This window comes from Dreissena polymorpha, chromosome 16 (genome assembly GCF_020536995.1).
Source record: "Dreissena polymorpha isolate Duluth1 chromosome 16, UMN_Dpol_1.0, whole genome shotgun sequence".
NCBI lineage: Eukaryota > Metazoa > Mollusca > Bivalvia > Myida > Dreissenidae > Dreissena > Dreissena polymorpha.
In genome coordinates, this window is record NC_068370.1 from 16,425,386 (window position 1) to 16,436,725 (window position 11,340).

At 34.2% G+C, this 11,340-nt stretch overlaps 1 protein-coding gene across 1 annotated transcript; it reads left to right on the top strand.

Annotated features, from left to right (window-relative positions):
* Nucleotides 1–3,996: 3,996 nt before the first annotated feature.
* Nucleotides 3,997–10,451, top strand: LOC127862697 (organic solute transporter subunit alpha-like). Its single transcript, XM_052401949.1, has 7 exons — nucleotides 3,997–4,404; nucleotides 5,174–5,337; nucleotides 5,805–5,878; nucleotides 6,959–7,120; nucleotides 8,897–9,008; nucleotides 9,431–9,680; nucleotides 10,250–10,451. Exons 1-7 carry the CDS (start codon nucleotides 4,356–4,358, stop codon nucleotides 10,411–10,413), a joined length of 975 nt encoding a protein of 324 aa, XP_052257909.1. The 5' UTR covers nucleotides 3,997–4,355; the 3' UTR covers nucleotides 10,414–10,451.
* Nucleotides 10,452–11,340: the final 889 nt, after the last annotated feature.

The window sequence follows — 11,340 nt, forward strand, 5'->3', positions numbered from 1 at the left end:
CATGACTTGTACACAGATAAAGTGTGTGTTTCCTCTAGTTGTATAACGTGTTGAGTTATATTTCCTCCACTTGATGACGCCTGCCGCTTCTCAGTCGTATTTCCCACTCGTGATTTTTTTTAGATTTCGATCACATGTATCTATTATTCTTATAAGAACCTACCTTCGTTTCACAGATGTTTTATCAGAAAGTTATAGTTAGTTCAGTGCCATGTTTTAAAATCGATATAGATTTTAATTATGACATTCAAAAGAACAGCTGAAAGTCCAGTCAACATATATACGAGTTCAACCACATACTGTGAAACCATTATTATTCGTCCGACATTAATTTTCGCCTTTTTCGTCCTTCGACCGATGGACGAATTCAAGATCCTAACGAACAATCATGTCCCATATTTGAAACAAATAAGACTGAACTACCGTTGGCATGAGGCATTTAAATCCAGCGTAATCAACGCATATACACAGGGCTCGAAATTAACACTCGCACACTCGCAAAATGCGAGAAAGAAAGATTGCAAGGTAAGTTATAAGCCACTAGTATTTTTAGCAAATAAAGAAATAGTGAAATAAACGAGTTATATTGCTTAATGCGTTCGACGGCCTGAACGCTAAACCTTAGGTCATATTTTTGAACGTCCGAATACCCATATGCGGAAGCGCACCTTGTTTGTTGACTGGTATACTTATAATACAGATACACAGATGGTATTGATACAAAAAACATGAAACAGTCGACTGTTCACATTCAAGTTAAATCCGGTTTTGACACAAAGGGGTGTTTATTATACAGTGTACTGACAACTGACATTTCCTGTAAAGCGCGAATGCAATAAGGCTGTATCGAATGCGTCGACTTCGTTTAGGTATAATAGTGTTGATTAGCGCTAATTGTTAACAACTTTATTACCCATTGTGTGTATTGTGTTTTTCAGGGGTGTTGCAGATTATACAGCCTACACGCGGCGAATCCGGATTAAAGACAATACTATTAGACGCAATTAAAATATGACGATGCGTGATCAACACCTGACTGAAATATATTCTGCGCTTTGTTACAAATAATAAAGAACATTTTGATTTGTGTTTGGTTGTTTGGTTTTAACTGCATCTACTATTTTTGTACATATACATAAAAACCCGTACCTTTGTTGTTTTTTTAATTATAACCCATAATGTTCGCACCTTCTCTAATTGGCGCCGATAAAGGTAAGATTGTTATCAGTTTGACCGTGATAGTGATGGAAAAAGACTAATATGCCAAACAAGGCCCACCTCCTGCAAGTGACTACCAAGTGTCATCTCTCTTTCCCCAGCACGATTTTTTCGCAACCGCGTATTACATGTATTACAAACAAATCGGACGTTTTTTTGTTTTGTTTTTTTTCAAAACCAGAAATGGACGAATTTAAGAGCGGACGAAATAGTCATTTTTATGAAAAGGGCGAAAATTTGTGCCGACGAAAATAAATGGTTTCACAGTATTCAAATCGTTTGTCGTTGAAGTTGTGATATAATTGAACGTAAGTTGATGTTTCTTGTTTATGAAATAAACATTCCAAGAGAATGCAGGTTTCGAACATTAAAACTAAAACTGACGTTAAAATGCCCATTTTTGTATGATGTGCCAAGACTGCATTATTAACCTTAAGTTCGTCTGTAGCTCGGCCTAGTGACGCCTCACGATTACGTCGACCTGGTCATCAGTATTGCCTTCAAGAATATCATTTATATCAGGGACCAATTCATGTTAATTTCGTTTTTGTACTTAATGAATTTGTGTATGTGATACTTAAACTTAAGCACAGTCTGTGGCTTTAAATAAATAAACGTAGGTCTTTCTTTGCCAGCCCAGAGCGCTTAAAAACATAATAAGATATATATGAAAAATACGCCTTTGTGGGCATATTAATGTTTTTCCTAACATGATACCATTCCTTAAAGAATAATTTAATGTAGTTTTAAACTCGTTTTGTTTTATAATACAAAACTAAACGCAAAATCCGGAGTTCCGTACGAAATCTTTGCTAGAAAAATGAAACTAATACACGATTAAACGTAACAAATATCTACCAGTTTTAGATTTTTAGGGAAAACAATAAATGCAAATAACTTAAAATAAGCCATAATCCTTATCTGTTTTTGAATATGCATGAATTGTGTTTTATGCAGTTCACACATATAGTAAATATGACATATTATCATAACGTCATCCGTGTTATATAATACCCATTATATAGTGAAACTGAGTCACCGGTAATGTTTTTTTTCAATTGGGGGACACTATAAAATCGTTATTATGAGTCCACATTTTTTTATATATATATTCGCTATCAGTAATTATACAATTATGAAGCAAAATGGTTATGATATATAAAACGCACCCAAATGCTTTGTCTGTTTCAATAATAAACTATCTACATGGAAATTCCGGTGCATGCACACACATGCACATGTAGTACGTCGTTCAAGATCTGTGTTATAAATCACTTATCTAATAATAAAAAATACTATTGAAAGATTTATATCAATAATCATGACAATTACAAGCCGTTTCATAGATGTTGGGTTTGGGGAATGGGGGGACTGGGCTTATAGAGTTTCCCTGTCCACCCTTTCTACGAGTACATACGAATGTATGGATGCACTTATGCTCGGATTCTATTTCTTTTTAAATATGAAATCTTTCTGTTGAACAGGTTTATTGATGCTAAAAAACGCTATTAAATCCGTTGCGCCGCGCTCTGGGGAAACAGCGTTGACTGCATGTAAGTATGCACGGGCTAATCAAGGACGACACCTTCTGCTTTTACGATATGTCTTGTTAATTTTTTCGTCTCTTCTTAAATCCAGTCAAGGCGGAAACTATCGTATTATGTGATCAAAGGTTATGAAATCTTATAAACTTTATTTATCTGATACTGTATTTATTTTATTTCAACTGCACCAACAAGTTATTATACTGTTGCTCTAGTGTTTATTTACTATTGAATGATTAAGTTGTAATTATTTCGAATTTATATTATATGTATTACTTTTGAATTTTAATTGCAATGCAATAAGGTTAATATTTATTTACACGTACGTGTTTTTGAAATATTCTTGCTTAGAATTCTTGGTGCAGAATTCCTCCAATAGATAAGTGTGTGGTTAGGCTAGCCATCAACCGGTTTAAACCCGAGATGCGTTGAATTGAGCGCTCCAAGGCGGTGACTGAAGTTTTTAATCATTTATTTGTGTTTGGTGTTTGTGTGGTAGTTTTATTCTGTGTGCAAAGATAACTTTACAATATCTTCAAATAAAAGACTAATAAAAAAGACCAAGAATGATCTCCTGGTAACGTTTCTGAGGTTAAATGTGTCATTTGTATGAGGTAATATCCGTCCGAATTAAAAACCACGCTCTCGTATTCTTTAAAGCTACTATGAACATACTACCGTTTCTTGCGTATTAAAGATTGTTTGATTTACACGAAAATTCAAATCTAGACTTTGTGTGAAATATTCTAATAAGTTTGTTCCCGAGCGTGACTTCGCATTCTGGGTCACATGCACATGTATGTTGTATTAATTAAATCGGAAAAGTGAGTCTGTGAACACACCAATTAAATGTACAAACACATGGACGATTTTAACACTATTTAGTTAACAACCATTTTTAGGATTAAACAAATGTTCAAATTATTTTTTAAATTATCCTGTAGCATTTTAGTGTACACTGAAATCGGAGTCTGGTCCATTATAGTTGACCTTTTCCTAAACGAGTTAATACGATCTTGTTTTTTTTCTCATGTTCTTATTCATGTATTGGTTTAAGATGATATTAAAATCGTCTATACTCGCTTAAACGTATGAAACGTTTGCTGGGTGGACATCACGGTAATCATTATTTTGATCGATGGGTACTATCAGTATTGCACAACCGTGCATATAACAGCAGGTTAAAATACAGCACACTGTATCGTAAGTGATAGCTATAATCAGTTTCGTATGTCTTACGTACGCTTCACATTGTAATTGCCTGTTAACGTTTGTTGAGCGGTCCGCCCTCATCATTTTAACGTTAAACGATTGTAGTATAAACTAAGTACCTTCTCTTAATATGAACACAGGCAGTTGTGCTTTCTGCGGTTTAGTGTATACCAAAAATAGGGCATATGGACAAAACGAGCAGAACAAGATGTGGATAATTCTGTAGCTGCAATATGATATGCTTGTTTATTATTAATGTTCTCATCAATGTGTTTGACTTAAGTGAAAGCTTGCCTTGATAATGTAACGGATTTTGGAATACCGTTATGGAATATGTATGTGTATACATATATACATACTAACACTGTTTAAATATATATAATGACTAATTGTTCCAACGAATACCCTTCAACAGATGTGTACTATCCAGGTACGTTAAATGTACAATGTCCTGGCTGAGTATGTATTTATTTTTAAGCGTGAAGGTTTTATTTTATTTACGTTTATCCATAGCAAATATAATGTTGGAGACATTTCCCGCTAGAAGACTCGTATGACGACAATCCCACTACCGCATTAGGCAAATTGAAAATGATATGAATGCAGCATTTTGTTTTGCAAAGATGCTAACCGAATGTTGAGCAGTTTAACCTCAACTCTCCAAATTAATAGATTGCATGCGTGTTCCTTAAGTCAGAGCGTGTTTACTTTAAGGCTGTGATCTTACAGTTAACAAGTATTTTTTATCTCACATTATGTGCACTAATACGTTTCATATCATGCAGTTATTGATATTTTTGAATTGATATCCATACATTTGCTAAACTATTGGGTTAGCGTAGCCAGTGTTTCAGCATTAACATTTTGCGCTTTCTTTAAACCTAAGGCATTACATTTCATAGGATATCAAGGTTAAAGCACGGTCAGTCAGTATGGAAATCGTCCCTGAAAGCCAGAATAGGCTACCGGCATATTCCAGTTTTCTATTTATAACATAAACTGACTTAAATTTTCTTTCGAAAAGTATCGTGTTACATTTTTCATGTTACACACACAAGTTTATGTTAATATGTAACAATGTGAAAAGAAAACTGCGTCTTTATGCAATTCTAAAATACCATATATTTCAATCGTGAAGAAACAAACTACTTTTAAATACACGGCAAACCGAGCAATTATTGCGTTTTCCATATTTCCAGATATGCCTTCTGACATTGTACTTGTTATTGGTCTCTGCATTGGAAGTCTGCTAATGGTGATATGCCTGGCGATATTCGTCGAGGAAATCGTATTTATTCGAAAACATTACTATGACAACGTCTCGACTGGACGAATGATGTTGGTTCTTCTGGGACTATTTCCGGTACGGCATGTATACGTTGCTGCTTAACAAAAGCTGTATGGGAAAGACAAGAAAATTTAAGATTTAAGTTTTAACAACCTGGACTGTTTTCTGATAAAGCATTTGTGTGTGCAAAGAATTATATATATTAAGCTTTTAAGTATTTGAAAGAATCTTGATAAACACTGGTTTGAAAATATTGTGACTAAGGCATTTCGAAAAGATTTGTTATATTCAATATACCAATATATCCAATGATAATCTCATTTGCTTTTATGAATATATATTTTTTGTTTAGATATAAACTATATTATTATTGAGAATATATAATATGAATACATGGTAGAATAATTAAGCGGAAGCAATTACATCATTGTGCAAATAATGCTTACATGATTTAATGAACGATGTCTCATTATTAAGCTTAACATTTATATGTTTAGGTTAAATATATATATCGTTATGCAGATAAACATTTATATGTTTAGGTAATATGCACGACTCGAATGGTCTCAGTTTTTGTTCCAACTAGCAACGTGCTTATGAATCTTCTGTCTTCATGGTAGGTTACAATGGTTTCTATCTTATAACAATACAAATTTTACCATTTTTATGCCCCCCTTCGAAGAAGAGGAGGTATATTGTTTGGCACATGTCGGTCCGTCCGTCGGTCGGTCCGTCTACCAAAGGTTTCCGGCTGATAACTCAAGAATACTTTGGCCTAGGATCAGGAAACTTCATAGGTACATTGATCATGACTGGCAGATGACGCCTATTGATTTTTAGGTCACTAGGTCAAAGGTCAAGGTCACAGTGACTCGAAACAGTAAAATGGTTTCCGAATAATAACTCAAGAACTCTTAGGCTAAGGATCATGAAACTTCATAGGTACATTGATCATGACTGGCAGATGACCCCTATTGATTTTCAGGTAACTAGGTCAAAGGTCAAGGTCACAGTGACCTGAAGCAGTAAAATGATTTCTGACGTATTCACACAATAGCTGTCACTACAACTGACAGCCCATTTGGGGGAATGCGTGTTTTACAAACAGCCCTTGTTTAAACAGTGTTTTTTCGTCGTTCTTATTATCTAAAATTTATTTTAATGTATAAACAGTAAATAAATATGATTTTACAACCAACTATTATTTATTGTTCAACAGCGGGCATAATTTTATTTTATAACTATCTAACAGAAAACAGCTTAGTGCCGTATTAAAATTCATACTAGTATATTCTTAAGGTATAGATAGAATACTTGATACCATGTATGCTATTTCATAAAGAATGGTAGTCATTTTTGTATTTTATATACAAGACCATTTACATTTAAGTACTCATTCGATTATCTAATTATATAATAAACGACTGTGATACGCTGTACTATTTCCAATAATTACAATCGGAACGCAGTTCAAACAACATGTGGTGCACTTAAAATTACCTTAATCCAAAAAAGTTATAAATTGTCATTTTTTTAAACTGAAGTGACCTTTATAATTTTTAATAGGCGAATATTTATGTTACAAATGTGCATTACAAGAAAAAATATTTTTTAGATATAAGTTGAGTTTCAAATAAGGTATATTGCATACTTATCATTGGGGCGAAATATATAAGAGCATCCGTTCCTTTTACAGCTATATTGCAGTGTGTATCTACGCTTACATTTCGATGACCATCAGTTTGTTTGGCGGAAGAGAGATGATGATACGCATTCTGGCTAAATGCAAGATCAGCATCGTCCCAAAGTTATGCTACCGCTGCCTTCGTTGTTTATTTAAACCAATTACCATGACAAAGTAAGTGTGGCTAAATAAGCATACTATTGTTCATCGGGGTCTTCTCAACTTAAATAAAAACTTGAAATTTGTGGCTTTACAAAAGCTCGCTCCTTTTATGTACCAATAGATAATAATATAGTTATAGTTGATATGATTAAACTCAATGAGTTTGAAAAGATTTGAAAATGGCCAGATTATTTTGTACCCTCCCCAATAAAAAAAATAACGTACATTATTGAAGATCGAAATTTAAGAGTTAGTATATTAAACGATACCATTACACTAGAAAAACATAACATTGTATTGTTGATACTCTATAAAAGATTGTTTTATTTGATAAGGTAAAAACATTGTTTCCATGTATAATATATTAGTAAACAAGACTATTGCCAAGCAATATAGTCCCCTACCAGCTCCACCATTGTCAGAAATTCCACCATTGTCAGATTTTTGAGCAACCAGAATTTTTTACGTAAGAACAAAATGAAATGACGTGCATAATGTCCATATTGCCATCTATCCATGTTTCAAGTTTCATGAAAAAATATTAAGAACTTTTAAAGTTATCGCAGGATCCAGAAAACCACCATTTTCAGCAGTATTTCTAGTCTATTTGTTGCCATAGCAACCATTACTTTTGACGTAGAAACAAAACGAAATGACGTGCATAATGTCCATATTGCCATCTATCCATGTTTCAAGGTTCATGAAAAAATATTAAGAACTTTTAAGTTATCGCAGTATCCAGAAAAGTGAGACTGACTGACAGACTGACAGACTGTCAGACTGACAGACAGACAGACAGACAGACAGACAGACAGACAGACAGACAGACAGACAGACAGACAGACAGACAGACAGACAGACAGACAGACAGACAGACAGACAGACAGACAGACAGACAGACAGACAGACAGACAGACAGACAGACAGACAGACAGACAGACAGACAGACAGACAGACAGACAGAGCGCAAACCATAAGTCCCCTCCGGTGAAACCGGTAGGGGACAATAACACCAAATCTAAGGCTACTATGGTCTCTAAGAGTACCAATTCTGACTATATAGCTTGGAAATATTAAGACTGTGAAAATTGTAGGTGCTGTGAGATTGAGGTGATTTTCAGGTTCAAATGAATGTGTTTCATTCCATAAGGGTCTATAACAATCAGTACAATCTCAAAACATACAGAGAAATCGAAGAACCAATCGAGTTACGGTATACCGGTCGTTTGCAGTCTACGTATCCAACGATCGACTTATTTTTCGCATTTCGATAAATTGCCTTCTCTATGGGATTTCTGCGAACGCGAGATCGGCTTGCGGCAGACTCTGAAGCTCGACGTAGTTCTCTGTCGCTGTCCAAGGCAATTTCGCGTTCGCTCGTAAATGTTCGGATATCGTCGCGGGAAATTCAAATGAGTACATAGTCACACAAAAATTAAAACGAGCATTTTGAATCTTGTTAAATCTATTATACCATACCACATCTAGCGTTGAAATTTTGGCTATTGCTATAAAGGACACTCATTTTTTATAGGCTAATTTTATTTAACGAAATATAGTACGAAATATTCGTTGATTTAAGTGTTGTTTATGGGGCTTTGATCATTATTAAATTAATTTAAACAGAGTAGCAGAGAGTTAAACTCACACGTGATCTGCTTAAACTGTTACATTCCACTCAATAACCATAATAAAACAACGTGAATTATTGTCATTATTGCCTTATTGATAAGTATCATAGATCAAACCAGATGCTAGGTTAATTATAGATTCAATATAATTTTGAAGGAAATCCTTCCGCACATTCGAGCTCCTTGCGATGCAGTTTATGTTTGTCCGCCCCTTCCTACTCTTGATCGAAGCTGTATTCAGGACGGACGAACGCACCGGAACAGCAATGGTGAGACCGTTATACTTGTATTTGCCTTATTTATGTAGTCTCCAACTCAGCATGCTCATTTGCTTTACGTTATCTAATTGTGTTAAATTGTATAGTCCCTTAAATCTTGTCTCCATTTTTCATATTGATTAGTCTATTGGTCTATTTTCATGCATTGATTATGTTTTGAAATGGTTTTTTAAACTGTTGTTCGTGTTGATTATTAATGTTCGTCTATTTGTGTTATTTTGGATGTACACTAGGAACAAAGGTAACAAATGCAACATCATTTTTTTTTATATTAATAACAGCATCAAATACAACAACAAATACCAACAACAACAAGAAGATAATATACTGGCACTGTACAAACAACAATTAATAACTGATACAATATTATGGATACTGTACAGAAAACAATCAATTTTTTGTCGATGTTTCAGGACATCAAGAATCCCACCATATACATCTCACTTCTGTCTGCTATTAGCACGATTACGTCCAAGTATGCCCTAAGCGTTATCTTCAGAGCCTCGCGGTTACACTTGTCTCACTTCTGCATTGTCTTCAAGTTCGTACCTTTTATATCGGTCATTATTCTCGACGTCTTGCAGAGCTTGATGTTTAACATTCTAGCGGAGCTCGATATCCCCGCGTGCCTTAACTCGTTTGGTCCAAGACTACGGGAAAGCAGTAAGTAGTGAAATTTTTCATTTGAGAAAACCGAAATGTGTTAAAAGAAGGGGCTCAATATTTATTTTCATTGAACACCCATTTTAATTAAATTACCAAATAAATGAAGTTATGTTATACTCACCGAACGAGTGCCACATTTAGATGTCTGGTTCTGTAAAAACTGAATATATTCCAGAAATTGATATTACTCAATTGTTTTAGTGTGATATGTGTGAATACAGGAAGTTTATGACTAGTATTTTACCAACATTTTAGATAACTTGTGTTAATGTCTGTAACTATTCGATACATTTCTATTCTGGATTAATATCATTCATAGTTGGCTAAAGTGTATACCGGTAAACACTATGACACCTCATTCGTTTAGTTCTTAAGTTTTGCGATCGTATGAGGTTATTTTTATACACTGATTTCAGCCAATCAGGACATGAATAGTCATTTATAAAGAAATACAGTAGAATCATGACGCTTTAGAGGGAAAAACATTTTTAAGAACACACTGTTGGATACTTGTAGTTACACTTATGAAATATACAAGTTATAGCTAATGTTATGTTTGGTTTCAGATTTCAACAATTTACTGCTGGTGTTGGAAAGCTTTATACTGTGCTTGATAGCTCATAGAGGCTACCGCATTGTGCCAACCAAACACATACTCGACCCAGAAACAACAGAAAACGAACCAAATGAGTTATACCATGATACTAACATGGCTGCAACTTATTTATGATTATTAAAAGAAAAATAAAACAGTTTAATGGGGTCAAATGACATCATGTTGTTTATTACATTTTTTCCTACTCACTGCACGGTCTTGCTCTGTAGTCAACTTACAAGCGGACCGTTATAAAACTGTTCATTTCCACTGCAAAATGTCCGATGCTGTGTGCATCATACTAGTATAACATAATATCAAATTAAACCACACGCATATACACTTTTAGTCGATTAGAGTTGAACTAATGTTCACTTTTTCTGTATTCAATATTGTGGCATCAATGCATATATTACAATAATAAACCGAAATATTTTGATAACAAGACATAACATTTTAGTTTGATTGTCAATACTTATATTCTCTAAAATTTGCTTTCATATAGGAACTAAAATTGTTATGTTAAGACAGGGCTGCGTTCAATAACGTTGGATTCGCTATGGATTCACACATGAGGAAGACAATGAGATTCTGTTTTCTTGTGCTCAACTTGACTGATATAAAGCCATTAACAGAAACCGACTTGATATGTAATGTTGTTTTTCCTGGTTGAAATTTGGATATCGTAATAATCGTACTGAATGTGTTGCTAAGGCGTCTAGTAACAAAAATATGAGAATGTACAATATGAGTATAGACACTCGCCCAATTCAGCAGCATCCTTATTGCATTTTACACACGTTCACGCCTATTATGCATTGAACTTTATTGTTAATATGACTGTTTAGCAGATCTCTGTACTAAATTATTTAAAGGTTTCACTATGGGTGTTTGCATAAACGACCACTGTGTTTACTATGGAATAATGGCCATTGATTTATCCGATATATACAATTTTGATCGGTTACAAACAAACTCTCTCAGTCAGTCAATATTGTCAAACGATAGGGACAGTAACTTTTGATTAAATGTATAAACATTCTAGTAAACGTGCATAAAACC

What these genes read in the sequence shown, in the direction of transcription:
- LOC127862697 (XM_052401949.1), top strand. Translation starts at nt 4,356, where the DNA reads ATGACTAATTGTTCCAACGAATACCCTTCAACAGATGTGTACTATCCA. An exon ending in ATGAATCTTCTGTCTTCATG is followed by an intron (nt 5,879 to 6,958) that starts GTAGGTTACAAT and finishes TTCCTTTTACAG; the next exon opens with CTATATTGCAGTGTGTATCT. An exon ending in AACGCACCGGAACAGCAATG is followed by an intron (nt 9,009 to 9,430) that starts GTGAGACCGTTA and finishes TCGATGTTTCAG; the next exon opens with GACATCAAGAATCCCACCAT.